We start from the raw sequence: 19,018 nt of genomic DNA on the forward strand, positions 1-19,018 counted from the left end.
CTTAAGAGCATGGATTTTTTTTTCTCCTCTCCTACAAAGTCAAGCAAAGGACTCAGAACACAGTATTAATATTCAATGAATGAGTCCTGGAGGTTGGTCCAAAGGAGAGATGTGTACCCAGTGTGTTCTTCAGAGTAAGGCTAAAATAATACTTAGGCAGGAAGTTGTTTGTCATGAGCCTAGAGGCTTCCAACTGCTTTATTAGATAAAGCTAACACTGTCCTGCCATTCAGAAGGCAATTTTCTTTTTCTCAACATAAGGTACTTGTGTTTGCAAAGACTATGGGGTTGGGATGCAGGGAACCTGGGTCCTAGTTGAAGCCTGGCTGTGTGACTTTGGGAGGTATTTTACTTTTCTTAAGGGAAATTTTGCCCATCTAAGGGTCCTGAAGCATAAGGTTTGTTGAACTAGTGTCTCCCTACTGCTTCCATGGTAGATGTGGTTGTTGGGAGAATTGGATGAAATGGAGTACTTAGTTACATGTTCTCTTCAACCAGGTTGGGCTTCTTGGAGGAAGGTTATACAACTGAGGTGGAATCTTTCTTTTTTCTCTTGCTTCTTTATGACCTGCATTATGAAGACAATGCTGGATCATGGATGAGGGGGTTAGGGGCCATTCCTGTAGCAGGTCCTTGTGTTCCATGCAATTTTTCAACAGATTTCCCTTTTATTAATTTCCACATTATTATTATACAATCATTCACAATGGATCAGGAATCATATTGACAGAGCCAAGGGGCCCAGGGAGTTAGCTACATTATCAAAGATAGTGTCTGAGCTATAACATGAACAATCAAATTCATGCAAACCTGGGAGAGAGTGAGAGCAAAGCGCTCGATTGATTCCTCCTCTCTCTTTTGTCCCCCTTCCCCAGAGGCTCCAATAAGGCTCAAGCCTGGCTAGTTCTCCAAGACAAAGTCCATTATCCCCTGACTATGAGGAAGGCCCCAGCTTGAGAATAAATAGACTGTATTTTCCATCCACCATGGGGGCAGGGGTATTCCTTGTAAACAGTGCAGATATACTAGACTGCAATAGTATTATCCTTCACAAGACTGTTCCTGGCTCCCTCTCCCCAAAGACTGAGGATCTGGAGGGAAGTGAGGCTCATAGCCACTGTTAGATGCAGCCCAGACTTGGGCTAATAGCCCAAGAATTCCTATGAGAGATGGCACCAGGGGCTTCTTTCACCATTGGCTAGGGATTAGGGAGAGTGGAGAACTCCTAAAATGGATGGGGCCAACAGAGAAAATGATGTTATTGAAGGCACTTGACTTCTGAAATCCAAACCTAGCCCTGGTCCCAGTATACCAGAGGTGGCCAAGATACCTCAACACCTCTTCTCAACTATAGCAGTAAAGAAGCTGGTGATGATGATGAAGATCAAAGACTAGATTTGTTGCTGGCCCAGAGCTGGGGTCAGGAGGAGAGAGATCTCTATTGTTCTGGGCCCATGTGGAGCTATACAAGATATAAGGAAGAGCTGGGTGGGGTGGGATGTGAGCCTATATCCCTGGAGAGTTATGGAAATGAGGCTTCAGAAGGAGTCAAAAGGTAGAAGAGATTAGGTCTAATGTCCTGGACAGACGCAGAATTGGCTGGTGTAGAAGGTGTGTAGTGCCAGGCTGGGGACTTGGTTTTGCTTTGCCAGGAAGGCCTGAGGCCCTGACAATTCAGAGGCCACTGGGAAGTCATACCCTGCCCATCTACTCCTGTCCTCTCAGAGTCTTTTGAGCCAGAGACAGCTCATAGCTTGGCCCGTGGGTGTTCCTGCAGCAGGGTACGTAGGTCCAGCAGGGCCTTCTCCAAGTAATGTGCGAGACGGGCAGCATTGGTCTCAGCACAGCTGTTGAAGGCAGAGATTACAAAGTTGATGTGTTCAGCCATGGGGTTGTAGCAGACACCATAACCATCAGGGACCACTGGTCCAAAGCACATGACACAGTCAGTTTTGGCAGGGACCTGGAGAAATAAACACAGAGCTGAATTCTAGAAAGGTAGCAGGCAAGTGGGAATTGCAATTTGTTTCTTTCATTCTGACTCAGTTTTTTCCCCACAAGTGCCCCTGGGCTATGGTTCACAGCTAGGGGTGACAGAAGTGGGGGTGAGCAATCAGTAATCTTACCTGGCTGGTAGAGAGGTTAAAGTGCATTGCAATGGCATAGGATGTGTCCATGAAGATCTCAGGGATGCTCACTAGTTCCTCAATGGCCTGAAGCTTTAGGCCCAGTAGGTGTCGGTCAATGGCTTCCCCTTTGATAGCCTGAGAGAGATGGGGGACAAGGGAAGAGAGATATAGGAAGTATGGGGGACAGAATGACTTGCTGCTGAGGTCCATTTCTTTGGGGGGAAAGGGGCTGGCCTTTAGTTGTAGAAGAGGGTTGTGATAAAGGAGATAGGAAAGGGCCTGAAGAAAGGTTGATTACCTACAGTAAGCCAAGGCCATGGAAACCTGAACACAGAAAGGAATCTGAAAGATCATATAATCCAACCTTCCTGTTTCATAGGGGAAGAAACTGATGCTCAGAGGTTACTTGCCCAAGGATCCTTGACTCCTCATCTAGGCTATACATTTCGGGATGGCAGTGATCTTGTCTCCTACTTTTCTATACCTGCTGTCCTCAGCAGAAAGTTTTGGGCATAGTAGACTCCATCCAAATGTCCATGGAATTAATGAATGAGTCAATAAAAAGTTAGCAATAAAGGCACAGGATATTTAAGAGGTTGGGAGGGAGATATGCTCTGGCCCAATTTGCACTTTCTGACTGAAACCTTTCCTTCCCCAAGGGACCAACCCTAGAGGAGAACCAACCCTAGAGGCTCCAAAGTCCACTCACCCTGTCAGTGTATGATCTGTGGGACATCACAGCCTTCCTTAGCAGCTCAACCTTCATTTGCTCCTGCAGGAAGCAAATGGGTCAGAGAGATATGGTGGCCCTGGCTGGCTCTCTTGGAGGGCTAGGGATGGAACCTGAGCTCATACTTTTGGACCCAGGGAATTCCAAATGGGCTCGGAGGAGCTCGGTAATTGCTTTAGATTATGTGGTGGTTCAGTATGGAGATTTTGATCTAGGAGTTGCTAGAACTTAGGGGTGAACCACATCCTCCCATCCCCATTTGGCCCTGACTCACTGTCATGTCAGCACTGTCCATGGCTTTCACAAAATTGAGGGAATCAACAGAGTTGGAACGGATGGTGTCAGTGCGGCCCAAGTGGAACATTCGGAGTGAGGCACTCTCATATGTGGAACAGGATTGGCCATAGATTCTGATGGGGAGAGTGAGAGGGAAGGACTAGTCAACCTAAGCGGCACTTTGGGTTCTCTCCCAGAGACCCCAGTGTTATATTCAATCTCCATGGAGCTACAGCATAGCTCCACAGCCCCTTTCCACCTCCCTCAGGCCATATTCCTTCCCTGGTTGGGTGCATGTCTAACCTGTAATAGGCCAACTGTAGGGCCATCTGGATGAAACCATCTGGGCTCATCTTCTCTGACTTGGGGAAGTTCTTCCCAAAGTGATGGAACACTAGCACTGTAAGGTCCAGGTCCTGCACCATGCTGGAGGAGGGCAGGAGGAGCAGGATGAAGGGGATCTCGGGGAAGGAAGGGCATGTTGGGGTCCAAGTAAGGGAAGTCTAGAGCACGGTTAGGGAGATAGGGTGGAAAGGTTATTCCTCCCCATGGCAAAAGAAGGCCTCTAACGTGGAGGAGCCGCTTCTTTCAGGAACTTACATGTTGAGGTTCTGCTTGGCCTTCTCGATGTCACTCTTAACCTCAGGGGTGATGTTGAAGCGCAGCTTCTTGGGCATGGGTAGGGGAATCATGGGTGACCTCACAAGCTCTGGCTTCTTCCTGTGTAGGAGAATGGGACCTTAGTCCTTACCCTAGGCACCCCCCCCCAAGTCGGGAAGAGAATATGAATATGAGGATGGGCCCTACCCCAAAGCCAAGAACATAGATGCATAGGCTGGGTCTCTTTCATTTTAAAGTGGGGAGGGGAGGGCAAGAAAGGGTCTAGAGGTCAATGAGGGAAGCCCCCTTCAACCCTGAAGGGCTGAAAATTGAATGACTTTAATACTCATGAAGAAAATGGGACAGAAATTTTCTCAGAGAAAAATGTTCTTCCTTCTTCTTAGATCAAACCCACAAAACAGTAATCTCATAACTTTGTGCCACTGGTCATAAGGGGATTTGTTAGAAAAGACTGGTTATGACTCAGCATCAACCAGCACCACTTTGGAAAAAGGCTGCTGTTCTACTTCCTAAATTAACGAAAGGGAGGGATCCTCACGTGAATTCCACAATGTGGTCCAGGAGTGCCACGATGGGGGGGCCCTCTGCAGCAGCATGTTCGTATACGAGTCCACAGGAGCCATCCTCTGCCACTACAAACTGGAGTATGATGGAGAAACTTGTTAACTCTGGGCCCAAGAGAGCACCTTTCTTCTTCACCCCTTGGGAAGCCTGTGCTTCCAGGTCTCTTTCTTCATCTAGCTATTATTCTGTATCCTCTCCTGGTCTTGACCAGAGGTAAGGGGAACTGTGGGACCCTGGGAGAGCTACTTAACTTTCTAAGCCTCAGCTCCCTTCTTGCAAAGTAAGGCTAATAACACATTAATTTCCTTACCGAATTGTTTTGAGAAAAGTGCTTATAAAGCTTACTATTTGTGTGACAAAGGGCTTGGCTAAGCTGTCCCAGACAGGTGGTGGGGTGTTGACTGAGGAGAGGGAGATGAGGAGTCTTCCGTGTACTGTATTGTAGGGAAGAGTCTACTCCAGCTTCCAGAAACCCTTGTGCCTCTTAATGACAGGTTGATTGGTCAGTAATTACAGCAGCGATGTCTGCATCCCTGGAGCTCAAAGTACTTTATGAGCTGCCAGGTCCAGAGGGAAAACAGTGAGCTGACACTGGCCCACGTTGGGGCTGGGCACCAGAGGGGAAATCTGTCTGAGATACAGTAGGGTCCAAAGATCTACTAAAACAAAAGAGGGGCATCTACATGAGTGGCACAGGCCAGGAGCACATTTTGTCATTTAGTCATTTTTCAGATGTGTTCAACTCTTTGTGAGCCCATTTGAGGTTTTCTTGGCAAAGTTATAGGAGTGGTTTGCCATTTTCTACATAGTATAGTGGAAACCACACTGGCATGGGAGTAAAAAGATCTAGGCTGTACTCTCAGTTCTGCCACAAACTCTGTGATTCAGGACAAACTTCTGTTCTCTGGGGTTCAGTTCTTCATTTGGAAGAGAAAGGGACATGAATAGGTCCTTTAAAAAAATGTTTGCTGAATTGAATTGTCCCAGGTCCCCTTTCTGAGGCTAGGATTCTGAGATCTGAGTTTGGACTGAGATTTCCTCTTCTTTCCTGGGGAACATCAGGAGTTTTGCTGGATGGATTAATGAACCAATCCTGGGGCCTCTACCTGAAGGGTTTTATCAAACCATCGGTTCCCACTGTTTTGTTTGCTGCCTCCTCCATGCAGCATCTGGCCAGCCACCCGACTCTTGTAGATGTCCTCTGAGACCCGGGGCATAGGTGCATCCAGGCACACAGTGAAGATACTCTTCTGTATTGAACGGACTGAAGCCTTGTTTGTTTTGTCTGTGAAGCGAGTGGAGGGACAGAGGAATTGAGAGAAGAGGAGAGAATAGGTTGTGGATAAGGGAAGTGATAGGAGGACTCCACATTAGGGACTATCATCAACCAGCAAGCGTTTACTAAGTCCCTGTGTGCCTAGGCCTGTGCCAGGCACTGTGGAGGAGTGAAAGATATAAAACACAAGCCCTGCCTTTAAGGAACCTTTAAGCCTAGTTGGGAAGACAGCACCTAGGAAAGAAAGAGTGCTGACATGTGGCAGGGAGTCTAAGCAGGAGATCGGAGGAGGGTTAGGTGTAGTTAGATGACAGTTATAGTAGGCTTTAGGGCCATATTTGGACAGGCAGAAGAGGGGAGGGAGATATGAGCAAAGCCCAGAGCTGGAAGAGATGTTAGAACTTCCAGTTTTCAGATGAGGAAACACAGGCCCAGAAAGGTTAAATGGATTGCTCAACAAGTGGCAGTACTAAGATTTGAACTCAAGTGTTCTGCATTCAAACCCAGTGCTAACAACAGGGAACCACTGTGGGTTCTTGAAGAAGAGATTTGACTGTCCTGTTTGTTGGGAAGAAAGCCTGTCTCTCATGTGGTCCAGGACTAGGGGTACCTTGCTACTTCACCTCACCCTGTTCTTTGCCCATTTGGGAGCCAAGGTAACAGGCCTGGACAGGTCCCCTCTCCCTTTCCTCCTCCTAACCAATCTGATTCTTGGCCTACTCTGGGGCCTTAGGGAACAGAGGACAGGGAGGAGCTTTCTTGCCCGGACCTTTGATGAGGTTATTGTAAGCTTTGGCCCAGGTGTTTCGGTGATTGGTGGTAAGAATGCCAATGGGCTCCTTGTTGGTCTGCAGGGATGAGTTCCAGATCTTTTCTAGCTGTGTGAAGATCTGGTCTGCGGTAAAGGGTGTCCCATCACTGTGGTATACTTCCAACTCAAAAAACTGAAAGGAACAGAAGAGTAAAGAAAGGTGCGATGAGTAAGGAGAAGGGAAGGTTGAACTAAAAAGGTCCTTCGAGACTGCCAGCAGAGGCAGAACCTCCTGAGGGCAGGGATGGCCTTTTCTGAAAGTGTTCCCACTGTCAGAGACAAAGCCACTCCTGGGGGTGGGGAGACAGGGAAAAAAGGCCAGGTTTTTGGTGTTTCTGGAGCTAGACAGCTACAATTCTTCTATGACTCAGGAGGAGAAGAGGACCAGGGAGCTACAAGGCCCGAGGGGCACATTCACATAGCATTCATACTGAAGACTTTTCTACCCCCTCTTGCTACTTAGAGGAGATCCTGGGAGTAGTCACTTGGCACCAGGGCCTTCTTTCCCTCCTCCCACACTCACTGTCCTCAGGCTTCATGTTGCTCTCTGTGCTAGTTCCCACCCTTGACATTCATTTTAAAACAAATTTCCCTTCTTTGGATGCTATTGGGGACCTACTTTGCCAGATGCCCTAAGGATGGACCCATTTATACAGGGATGACCTTGGTCACACTTAGTTTTCCTCTTATATCTTCCCTAAGGGGAAGTTGAGGTAGGAAAAGTCCAGGACTCCAGAGTCTCAGTAGTAAAGGGAGAACATGCTTGTTTAGAAGAAATCTTCTCAGCCTTTTTCTCTGGCCCAGCAGCAGCAGTCCCAGAGCCAAAGGGATGGGGAAGGTCATACCCCTCTCCCATGTGGCCCTTGTCTGAGAGAAAAGTACAGGACAACTTTCTTAAGTAGGATGGAAGAATACCTCATGATTCCAGGCCCAGAAATGGCTTCTGGGAGTTGGGGAGGATACAAGCAGAATTTGGGTTCTCTCCATGCATTGGAAAAGAGTAACAAGCAAGTGCTGATGACTTCCCTCCTTTCCTCCCAGCTCACCCCATCCCCACTGCCTCTGAAAGAGGCTAAGCACCACTCTAGGTCAAACCTGGAAATTGTGCACAACGGTGATATGTATAGGGGGCTTAGTTGCCCTGCTGTAGTTAACAACCGAGTCATGCTTGGGGCCTGGGATTCGGCAGGATGAGAGGATCTGGTAGTACTGGTTCATACACAGTGGTTTTCCTCCGAGATATTCCACTGGCAGAGTCTCACTGGAAAGGGGAAGGTAGGGATGGAGATGGGTCTGGGAGATGGATTACTGGGGGCTCTAGGGAGACAGAGGACCTGGATGGGGCCATTTGCTCCTGAATCCCTTACATTTCCTTTATTCATGAGTCCCAAGACCCTTTTCCTGGCTGCTTAGTGTGTCAAGAGGGGAGCCTGGGTGGGGAGTTTATATAATGATGCTCTAAGTGTCAATGTTTTAGAATTCTATGAAATAATTTTACCCTTCCCAGGAAAACCCAGCAGAGGAGACAATGCAACTTATTCTGGATGGTGAACCCAGCTGTCCTGATTCTCAATTACTGGGTCCCACTCCTCCCAACTCAGGGAGAGGTCAGGAAACAGGAAGTGAAGCTGACCAAGGTTGGGAGAACTCAACCACCCCCCAGCCCACTGTTGGGAGGAGGAGAGAGCTTGAAGGGAAGGGTGGCTTCAACAACAATTTGAACTGTAATTAGGTTGGGCACCCAGGCTTGGGGAAGGAGGCACAGTTCTGGGTTCCTGAATTAGAAGAAGATGATGACCCTGATTGTCATCATCATCTTCACTTTACCCCTAAATATACTACGGATTACTAGTTGGTGGAAGGGAAAGAGGAAGTACCTATGGGGTTGAGGACAACAGGATGGGGAGAGGAGAGATCAAAGGGCAGAGATGGCAAAAAGCATGCTCACTTGTCAATCATGGCCTTGAAATCCAAAGCTCCTTCTATGAGTTTGGCAGCAAACCTGCAGGGGCCAATTAGAGATAAAATTTAGCAACCAATAATAACAATACTAGATCAGAGGAGAGGATCTCAGGCTTGGCATCTTGCCTTACCACAAGCTGGCTAAGGAAGAAGATGTATACATGATGGGTGGGGAAACTTTTGGCAGGTGAGAAGATGGTTTGGCATGGTAAGAAAAGCCCCATAATAGCATATATTTTGGCCTCAATTTTGCTACAGATTAAGTATATGATTAAAGATAAGTAATTACTTCATCTCTGAGTCTTGGTTTGCCCATCGGTCAAATGAAGTGATTAGATTACATGATCTCTATAAATCTTTCTAGCTCTGACTTTCTATTGTGCCATGAGACATGGCTCCTGGAGAGAAGCCTTTAGCTCCCCTTCTATCAGAGTTTTTTTCACCTCTAATAGCTATGAGGAGTAGGAGCCTCAGTTATTCATGGCCAATGGTGCTGGCTAGAAGAATGTCTCGAATCACTCCTGAACCTTAAGAAGAAGGGCTTAGGTCTTTAAACTGCAGTCAAATGGGAAGATGAAAGGAAGATGTTAAATTCTGTAACAAAAAAAAAGGACCAATCTAGAAGGGGAGGAAGTATTTTTTCCCCCAAATCTTGAGGAAGGGGCCAGTTAGTGGTTGACTATGATTTCTGTCTTCTTTCTTTACTCTGCCTTGATTTATTAAGAATCTATGGCTGAAAAACTGGAAAACGAGGGTATGCCCATCAATTGGGGAATGGCTGAACAAACTGTGGTATATGATGGTGATGGAGTACTATTGTGCTAAAAGGAATAATAAAGTGGAGGAGTTCCATGGAGACTGGAACAACCTCCAGGAAGTGATGCAGAGCGAGAGGAGCAGAACCAGGAGAACATTGTACACAGAGACAAACACACTGTGGTATAATTGAATGTAATGGACTTCTCCATTAGTGGTAGTGTAATGTCCCTGAACAATCTGCAGGGATCTAGGAGAAAAAACACTATTCATAATCAAGGGATAAACTATGGGAGTGGAAACACCGAGGAAAAGCAACTGCCTGACTACAGCGGTTGAGGGGACATGACAGAGAAGAGACTCTAAACAAAACTCTAATGCAAATATTGACAACATGGAAATGGGTTCGAATCAAGAACACATGTGACCCCAGTGGAATCACACGTCGGCTACGGAGGGCGGGGGGGAGGAAAAGAAAATGATCTTTGTCTTTAATGAATAATGCTTGGAAATGATCAAATAAAATATTATTTAAATAAAATAAAATAAAATGCTAGCTAGAGAGAAAAAAAAGAATCTATGGCTGATACCACTGCTGGTTTTGTACCCTATAGAGATAATAAGGAAAAATGTTTGTACAAAAATATTTATAGCAGCACTCTTTGTGGTAGCAAAAAATTGGAAAATGAGGGGATGTCCCTCAATTGGGGAATAGCTGAACAAAGTATGATGGAATATTATTGTGCTGTAAGGAATGATGAACTGGAAAGACCTCCAGGAATTGACGCAGAGCAAAATGAGCAGAACCAGGAGAATATCATACATAGAGACTGAAACATTGTGGCACAATGAAATGTAGCAGACTTCCTTACTAGCAACAATGCAATGATTCAGGACAATCCAGAGGAGTTTATGAGAAAGAATTTATCCACATTCAGAGGTAGAAATGCAGAAGAAAAACATAAGATGGATCAGGTGGTTCGATGGGGATATGATTGGGGTTTAGACACTAAAAGACCACTCTACTGCAAATATGAATAATATGAAATAGGTTTTGAACAATGATATATGTATAACCCAGTGGAATTGCTTGTCAGCTCTGGGATGGGGGGAAGGAAAGAATATGAATCATGGAACCATGGAAAATTATTCTAAATAAATAAATGTTTTTAAAAATAAAAAAAAAAAGAATCTGTGACTACAGTCTACCTCCACCTTTTATTCTCCTTCATCTTCATTCACCCAGAGCCCACAGTGAGGTATGAGGGCCAATCAGAAATTGGGCACCTGTGCCTTTAAGGGGCTAGGTAGGGAATCCCTACAGAGGAGTATTTTTGTCCAGAGGCAGACTAAAGTTGAGTGCTGGAGCAGGTGATAAGGGCTAAGTATGGAAAAGGTAACCCTGTACAAAGGCCGTTTTCGAGTGGCTGGAGACACATCGGAGTTGAGTTTCAAGATGGGGGAGGAGGGTCAGCCAGACACATGATAGGAGGGATAGAACAGACAAGGAAGCAAAACCCAAGTCCAGAGGAATGTGCCTAAGCCCCAAGGGGGGGGGAGAGAAAGACAGAGAGAGAGAGAGAGAGAGAGAGAGAGAGAGAGAGAGAGAGAGAGAGAGAGAGAGTGAGATGCCTGAATCATAGGCTGCACTGGGGAGGGGGCACTAAGGTGGCTACAGATCTAGGTAGCCACTCTACTCTGCTCTAGAACGCTCCCACCTGGCTTGTTCATTCTTCTTCCCAACCCGTGTCCCTTCCCTGAAATACCCTTTCACTCACCGAAGCTGACCCTGTGAATCCACAAAGTCTTGTTTGGGGAGCACCAGGCCTGGGCTAGAGTGGATCACCACAGGTTGTCGGTATTGGAGGTAGGCAGTCTTCAGCCACCACTCGGATAGCTGGGGAAAAAAAGCAGAAGGGCAGACCATCACAGACCAGCTGGCTAGGACCTGGAGCCTCTCTCAGGAAGCAGATGAGGCCGAACTTTATGTCACTCATTCTGGAAACCCTTGATACACCCTACCCAAATCCCGGTCTTACCTCAGTTAACTCTCCCTTATCCACAGGTGGGTTATCTAATTTGGGTTAGCGGCCCAATGGGAGTGCTTCTCCCTCCCCTGTGGGTAAGGGTGGGGGTGCTCACATTTAGCATGAGGGTTGCAGTTTGGGTCTTCAAGTCTCTAAAAGGTTTGCTATCACCGCCCTGGGACTTAGTCTAAGTCATTTCCCATGATAGACCATCAATAAACATAGACTGATTGGCAGATTTCTTATGGAATGGGAACTCTAGGGGAGCTCATCTTTCTGGGATCCAACATTAGGATAGGAATTGGTATGGAGCCTATCTGAATCCTAGGTAAAGTCTATTCCTGACTCTACTTCAGTTTCCCTCATAATTTCTTCTCCAGAAATAAAGAGGTTGAATTAGGTAAATCTCTTTCAGTTTAAAAACCTATAAGACTATTAGCTCACCAGTCTGCTTCATGGGATCCTCAAAATGTAAAGACCAATCTAGGGTGCTCAATTAATATGAATAAGCTAGAACTAGGGGGAGGAGAATCCTCCAGCCACAGAAAATACAAAACACAATGAATCTCAAATGCCTTGCTCATTAAAGGCAATGTGACAGTGAACAGAACTTCACTAGAGGTAATCAGAATACTTGAATTCTAGTCCCAAATCTCCACTAACTCATTGTAAGACCTTAGGCAAGTATTTCTCTAAGACTTAGTCTCCTCATTTGTACAATGAGGGGTAGGTCTTGATCTCTAAGGTTCCTTCCAGTTCTAAAAGTTTATGTTTCAGTTTATGATTTATTACCATGGGAACCACTGTATTCATCAGGGTTGGGGGAGGCAATGGCTATCTCTCTGGTAGATGCAGGGGTCTGGATTTAGGAGCTGTGACTAGAAGCCCAGAGAGGGTTAAGAAGCAGAGAATCTCCCCACTTTGAAGCTTCTGACTTTCTAAGTCTCTCAACAAACTCCCAACCTGGTGCCTCTTGGGTTGTGCCTCTGGATTTCCCAGAGCTTGAGAGAGAAGAGCTCCCTGATGTCAAGATTGAGTGTCAGGGTCAAAAAAAGGATGGAATGGTAGGAAGGCTCTGAGCTAGGGAAATGGATGGGGTTAAAGGTCTGAAGCCATAAAATAGTAACTCCTGCTACTCAATAAGAGGACTCAATAAGGTAGAAGGGAGTAAGTTGAGATGTGGGTGCAGAGAGGAAGCAGCCAACAGCCCTTCCCCATCTTACATACCCAGTTGTCTGTCTTCCTGGCTCTTCGTTCCAGGCTCTTCTGCAGTCGCTCCCCTACACCCCCTGAACTCCGGAACTCATCCACTAGATGCTTGGTGTTATTCCATTCCTCCTCACTCACGATGGGCTGTAGGATCTGCAGGTAGTGATCCAGGGTCTGCTGCAAGGAGGGCACTGGCAGTCGAGGAAGGGAGTTTTGATGTGCCTGAAACCTGCCTGGCACCTTCCTCAAGGAGACTGGTTTGAGAAAGCCCAAAGGCTTAATCTGTAGGCAGCAAAACATTTTCTTAGATGTTAGAGCTGGTAAAGATGCCTTCACAATAGAACTACAGCCACACAGATAAGAATTTCCCCACTATCCAGAGGTCCTGAACAGAGACCAGCCAATGCATTTATGTCCTCAACCAGAGGATACATGGGGAAGCACCTGTACTGCCCCACCCCTTTCCCCAGGCTAAATAGGTGTTTCCACCGGAGGGGCTGGAAGGTGCCTGGCAGAGGATGAGAAGAGGTGGGGAAGGGTGTGGTAATGCTGGCCCCATAGGTAGGAGTTGGGCTGAGCTAGGGCCACAGATCTTGGCAATGAGAAGGAAACTGTCTTGAAGAAAGTGTCTATCCTCCTGTCCCCCCACTCCACCCATCTCTCAGGTTAAAAAATATGACAGGAAGTCATGAAAAATCAGAGGAAGTCCAAGGGTGAGTGCTACCTATAGAATTAGGGACATCAGACCCTTCCCCAGAATGCTTTCTCTTTCTGTCTTCCTTAGACTAACAGGTACCTTTGTTGGGGGTGGGGAGAATGATAACGCAAAAGAAGATATTCTCAGTGAATATCTCTTGTGCTTTGAGACATGGAAAAGGAAACCCTGAAGGGGATGAAGGTCAAAGAGATAAAACAATGAATAAGCCCAGAGAGACTGATAGAGGGGAATAAAAAGATGTCATTGATGATGGCTGGATAGCGTACCTTCTCTCCCTGCTGCTGCCTGTCAACCATGGCGGGGTGAGGCTCTGAGCTCAACCTGTTTGTCTGTCTGCCTCAGGTTCAGGCTCTGAGCCTAACCTGTGCTAGCATTCGAACGAACAGATGGACGGACGGACCCACAGGTAAGACCTAGTGAGTGAGCAGCCACCAGCCTCCTGGGCTGGAAAGAGAAGGCAAGAGCCAAGTTTAGGAGGGGCGGAGGGTTAAGTTGATTGGTTTTCCGTTGCTGTTCCAACATCCTTGGCTGTGGAGAGCTCTGGAGGAACCTGAAACAAGTGTTGGGGTGTAATGTATGTGTGGGGAGAGGATTGAGAGGGGTGGGTCAGGGATGGGAGTGGATCTGCCTGGAAAACTGCCCTGTTTCTTTTTTGAGCTAACTCTGCCTTAAGCAAATTGCCTATGACATGTGAAAGGAAAGTAAAAAAAAAAAAACAATTGTTTGATTTCATTTGGGCCTGCTGGAATGAGAAATTGCCACGAGGAAGGGTGCAAAGAAAACACTTTGCACTGTGGGAATATCCACTGTTCAGTCAGGTGAGGATTCCAAGGGGATACCTGGATGATCCATTATCTCCAGAACAGTGAAGGGAAGGATCCTGGTGGCCAGAGATCCTGGCTAATCTCTCTTGCCCTCTGAGACAGCTGGTCTTCTCCAAGGGGCTTCTCCATAGTTAACATGATGTGGGGACACTGATCCCCTAATCTGAATTCCAGCTAGGTGGGAATGGGACAAATATATTAAAAAAGGAACATGTTTACCATGAAATTTTGCTTGATTCAAGTAACTTCCTGAGTAGCCTTGGCTAAATCTCTTCACCTTTCAAGTGACTCTTCATTTTCCTCTTTTGTAAGTCATTTTATTATGTAGACTATATATGAACTCAAAAGTCCTTTCCATCTATGACAAAGATTTAGAGTAATAGCTTCTGAAGTGTTGTGGGGATGTAGCTTTGAGGAGGTGAGGGAGATAGGAGAAAAAGAGGAAGATTCCATTCAATTAATTAACACAAAAATTTATCAGGGGTTCAAATATGAAAAAACCACCACAGTACTTACCCTAAAGGGCTTATAATAAGACACGTACACAAATAACCCTGAGCCAAGAGAAATTATGGTATGTGTAAAGGAGAGACCCAGAATCCTATAACAAATTTTGAAGGGAGAGATTACTTTTAGAAGTACAACAGAGTTCAATGAAATGAGTCTAATGGAGGAGGTATCAACTGAGTTTAGCTTTAAACATAACATAAAGGGCATTAAAGTGAGATAAGACCAAAAAGGTGGATTGGAGCCAGATTGGGGATGACCTGGAATGCCAGAAAGAGGAGCTTACACTTTATTTGTTAAGAAACAGGGAATTGCTAAAGGTGATTTTTGAGTATCAGTTGAGTAATCATTTGTATGATCTCGGCAACTGGGTGGCACAGAGGATAGTGGCCAGGCTTGGAGTCAGGAAGACCAGATATTTAGGAGCTATATGACTGTGGGCAAGTCACTTAACCCTGTTTGCCTCAGTTTTTTATCTGTCAAATGAGCTGCAGAAGGCAATGGCAAACCACTCCAGTATCTTTGCCAAAAAAAAGTGAGTCACAAAAAGTCTACATGACAGAATGAACACACATGACATAGTCAGAGTAGTGCTGAAGGAGGATTGCTGGGCAGAGGTAAAAAGGCAGACTGGAGTCAGGATGACTGAGCAGGAGGTTTTTGCAAACTATTCAAATCTGAGAATGATAAGGGCCAGCACTTGAGTGTGAGAATGGAGATACAGAAGTAGGAATTCTTTGTACAGAGGTGGTACTGTGAGGCCATGAGAGGGAACAAGATTGCCAAAGGAGGAAGGATGGATAGATTTAGAATAGGAGAAAGGACAGGCCTAGGGGTACACCCACATTTAAAGGTGGGAGGAAGATGAGGAATCAAAGATGACAAAAAAGTGGCTGGAGTAGGAGGAGAACCATCACTGTGCAGTGTTCCAGAGGCCAACAATGTGAAATGCCATAGAAGATGAAGACAGAAATAAGACCATTGGATTTGGCAATTAGGGGGTAATTAATGTATTATTATTGAAGCAGCAGTTTCAGTAGAGTAGTAGGATGGCAACTAGATTGCAATATGTTGACAAATAAAGAAAGTGGAGGCTTTTGAGTATTGATGGCTTTGCTTGGCTTGGAGAGTTTCTGAGGAGCCAATGGGTTTCTGAGTGTGGTCAAGGCAGATGCAGCCAAATTGCTGAGAAGCCAGGAGGCTTCTTCTCTCTGGGGAAGGAGGCTGGGGACTCTTATTTTGGCTATTTTAACAGGCTCCTAATTTCCAGCCTCTCCCTCTCTTAATATATCATTCAAAGAGCTGACAATCTTCACTATAGACAGTCACTCTCCCACTCAAAATCCTTCCTAGGTTCCTGACTGTCTCTAGGATAAAACCTGAACTTCTTTCTTTGAATGGGAGTATAAAGTACTATCAGAGGACAGTTTGTCTTTAATTTGCCTTCCCAGCCTAATTTAACATTATTCCCTTTTACCTACAGTTAGTCAAACTGGACTACTACTTCTTTCTTAATCTTGCCTTTCATTCTTTCCTCTCTGTGCATTTGTCATGCCTAGAACACACTCCCAATCCATCTCTACTTGTTGAAATCTTTCCCATTTTAGCTCCAGCTCAGGTGTTATCTCCTTGGTGCTATCTCCTATGCCTCCAGCTCAAAGTCATTCCTTCCTTTACAGATTTCCCCCAGGTTGATTTGTCTGGGTACATACTTTCTTTTTTAAAACTCTTACCTTCTGATCCTATGTATTGGTTCCAAGGCAAAAGAGTGACAAGGGCTAGGCAATTGGGGTTAAATGACTTGTTCAGGGTCACATAGTTAGGAAGTGTCTGAAGCCACATTTGATCCCCAAAATTCCCATCTCCAGGTCTGGCTCTCTATCCAACTAAGCCACCTACCTAGCTATCCTATGGGTCCATTCTTGACTCATAACATTCTATTTTGTATACAGGTTAAACTAACCCTACTAGACTATAAATTAATCCAAGATAAGAAACTACATCCTTTTTCATCTTTGACTTCTCTGGCCTGGCCTAGGGTGGCTTTTAATTAATGATTCTTAAATTATAGACAGTTGTCCATAAAACATTGCATCATTTGGCAGTTACTGACATTATTAGGCATCCCCAGGCCCTCCAAGCCAGAAAGCATTGTTTAATCAGTTTTCTCAGAAGGAAGAAGGAGATATAAATATAGATAACTCAAGAGATTATAAAGGAGTGGTACAGAAATAACATCTTTCCAGAAATATTGGAGACAAGGTTACCATTCTCTGGGGACAACAGAGCAGAGCTTGGTGACATGGCACAGGGTGGGTATAAGGATGAGGGGAGGGAGTAGCACCTTGAGTCTCCTAGTGACCTGGCACAATTCTCAGGCACCATGCCTTCTTTTCTTTAAATTAACTGCAAAAGGGAAGCTGTGGTTAGATGGTGGAATTATGGGTGAGTGAGTAAATAAGAATATTCCCTAATTTCATTAACAACTTTTGGTGTCTTTTAGGGGTTAATTTTATCTGAAAAGAGAAACAATTTGGGAGACAGCATCAGAAAAAACTGGGGGGAGGGGCAGTTAGGTGGCTTAGTGGATTGAAAATCAGGCCTAGAGAAGGGAGATCCTAGGTTTAAATCTAGCCTCAGACACTTCCTAGCTATATAATCCTGATCTTGTCACAACCCTCATTACTTAGCCCTTACTGCTCTTCTGCCTTGGAACCAATACACAGTATTGATTCCAAGACAGAATCTAGGGGCTTAAAAAAGAAAAATAAAGAAAAACCAAAACAGATTATGCCAAGAGCATAAAACTCTTCCTGAACTCATAAGGTATTAGAGCTAGAAGGGACTTCAATTGAATAAACATTTATTAAGCACCTACTACGTGCCAGGCACTCTGCTAAGTGCTGGGATACAAAAAGAGGCAAAAGATAAGCCCCTGCCTTCAAGGAGCTTAATTCTAATGGGGGAGATATGTAGTTATATACAAGGCAAGCTATATACTAGATAAATAGGAAAGAATTAAATGAGGGGTTGGGGAAGGCTTTCTGTAGAACACAGCATTTTAGATGGAACTTCAAGGAAGTCAGGAAGGCCAGTATTCAGAGTGGAGGAGGGACAGTGTTCCAGAGAGAATGCTCAGTTGAGAGATAGAATGTCTTGTTCTCCAAACAGCCAAGAGGCCAGTGTCACTGGATTGAAGATTGGGTAATGGGTATAAGAAGACTGGAACAGGTAGGAGGGGGCAAGATAGAATATTAAAGCTAGAAGAAACTGTAGAGTCTATCTAATGCAGCTCTCTCATTTTCAGTTAACACATGGGGCATAATTGCCAATTTCAGAGCAGGACGGAGGAAAAGGGAAGTTTTCTATAGACTTTTGCCTTTAGTGTGGTTTGGCCAAACTCTCAGATCTTCATTACCTTGTGCATATTTATCCATATATGCACATGCAGCCAAAGGCTAGATTGTATGCTCCTCGAGGGCAAGGTCTATTTTACTTTGTCCTTGTATCCCCAGTGCCTAGCACAAAGTAAGCATTTCACAAATAGCTTATTGAATCAGTGACTTGACATTTTTGGCTTCTGGGCCTCAGTTTTCCCAGTTGTAAAACGAGGAGTTGCACTAGATGGTCTTTGAAGGACCATTTTCAGCTCTAAGCGTCTATGCCTATCGCTCACAGCCAGTGGGGAGGACGGGATAGTGTTGCTTGTATAATCTTCCGGGAAAGCCCGGTTGAATCATTCCTCTGGGGGGCCTCCTCACCAGCTCCAGTTTCACCTGCTGTGTCCCAGCCAGATGGGTCATCCAGGCCGTAAGCACTAAGTTCGAAATGACTCTGGTCGCGCTCGAGACGCGGGGGTCAGGGTCAGGGTCACTCCCAGCCTCCTAATTCCTCCAAGCAGGCCCTCCCAGTACAGACGGGAACTGCGTACCGCTAAGTCCTTGGGTGCAGCTCCTGGAGACATCGCAGCTGGAGCTTTCCAACGTTCCATTGCCCTGCACTGGGTTGCCTCCTCCCTCGGGTGCTCCCTCCCTGGGGATCTCCCGGTTTTGGCCGTCCTCCCGTTCTTCCCTCTCCCCGGGCCCCCCGAAGGCACGCACTCACCACAGTTCTAGCTGCAAAAGCCAGCATCTTGGCGACCCTTGGACTGGCCGCTCCACCCACCTAGCTCTGACCAAAGTACAGGCGCCTCCAATAGCTTTTGTGCCACTTTGCACTCCCTCCTAGCTTCGGCCACCCGGGCCAAGGGCAGTGGAGGGTAGGTCGCAGAGCCACTCCTGCCGCCGAGGCAGGGGAGGTGTCCCCTCCCTTCCCCGGGAGGAGGAAGAGGGGCGGAGACGCGGCTCTTAGACAACAGCATAAGGGAAGGCAGCTGGAGTACCTGGCCCGGTGCCCAGGGGCAGGGCTAGAACTCAGGGGGTGGAGGCAGAGCTAGTGAGGGCGGGGCCAAATGAGGGGACTCGGGAGTCCGGAGGTCAGATGTCAGTGCAGTCCAGTTTTCCTTTTTCCCAAACGTTACGTAGGTTCCTTCTGTTATTGTCGTTCCCCATTGCTATTTCTACAAGTTTACCACTCGACGGAGGTAAAGCATTAGTCATTTTTCACGGG

At 46.1% G+C, this 19,018-nt stretch overlaps 1 protein-coding gene across 3 annotated transcripts; it reads right to left on the minus strand.

Moving 5' to 3' along the window:
• Positions 1–648: 648 nt before the first annotated feature.
• CRAT (carnitine O-acetyltransferase) lies at positions 649–18,994 on the minus strand. 3 transcript variants are annotated; one of them, XM_007475124.3, is made up of 15 exons: positions 18,515–18,749; positions 13,346–13,523; positions 12,380–12,643; positions 10,904–11,022; positions 8,356–8,409; positions 7,503–7,668; positions 6,366–6,540; positions 5,427–5,605; positions 4,295–4,395; positions 3,736–3,855; positions 3,439–3,561; positions 3,134–3,269; positions 2,839–2,901; positions 2,127–2,264; positions 649–1,963 (listed from the first exon to the last, which is right to left on the minus strand). In XM_007475124.3, exons 2-15 carry the CDS (start codon positions 13,373–13,375, stop codon positions 1,748–1,750), a joined length of 1,884 nt encoding a protein of 627 aa, XP_007475186.1. In that variant the 5' UTR covers positions 13,376–13,523; positions 18,515–18,749; the 3' UTR covers positions 649–1,747. The 3 variants fall into 3 exon arrangements, with proteins under 3 accessions (XP_007475186.1, XP_001364014.1, XP_007475185.1); XM_001363977.4 differs by lacking the exon at positions 13,346–13,523 and having other exon boundaries at positions 18,515–18,994; XM_007475123.3 differs by lacking the exons at positions 13,346–13,523; positions 18,515–18,749 and adding an exon at positions 18,342–18,497.
• Positions 18,995–19,018: the final 24 nt, after the last annotated feature.

Source organism: Monodelphis domestica, chromosome 1 (genome assembly GCF_027887165.1).
Source record: "Monodelphis domestica isolate mMonDom1 chromosome 1, mMonDom1.pri, whole genome shotgun sequence".
NCBI lineage: Eukaryota > Metazoa > Chordata > Mammalia > Didelphimorphia > Didelphidae > Monodelphis > Monodelphis domestica.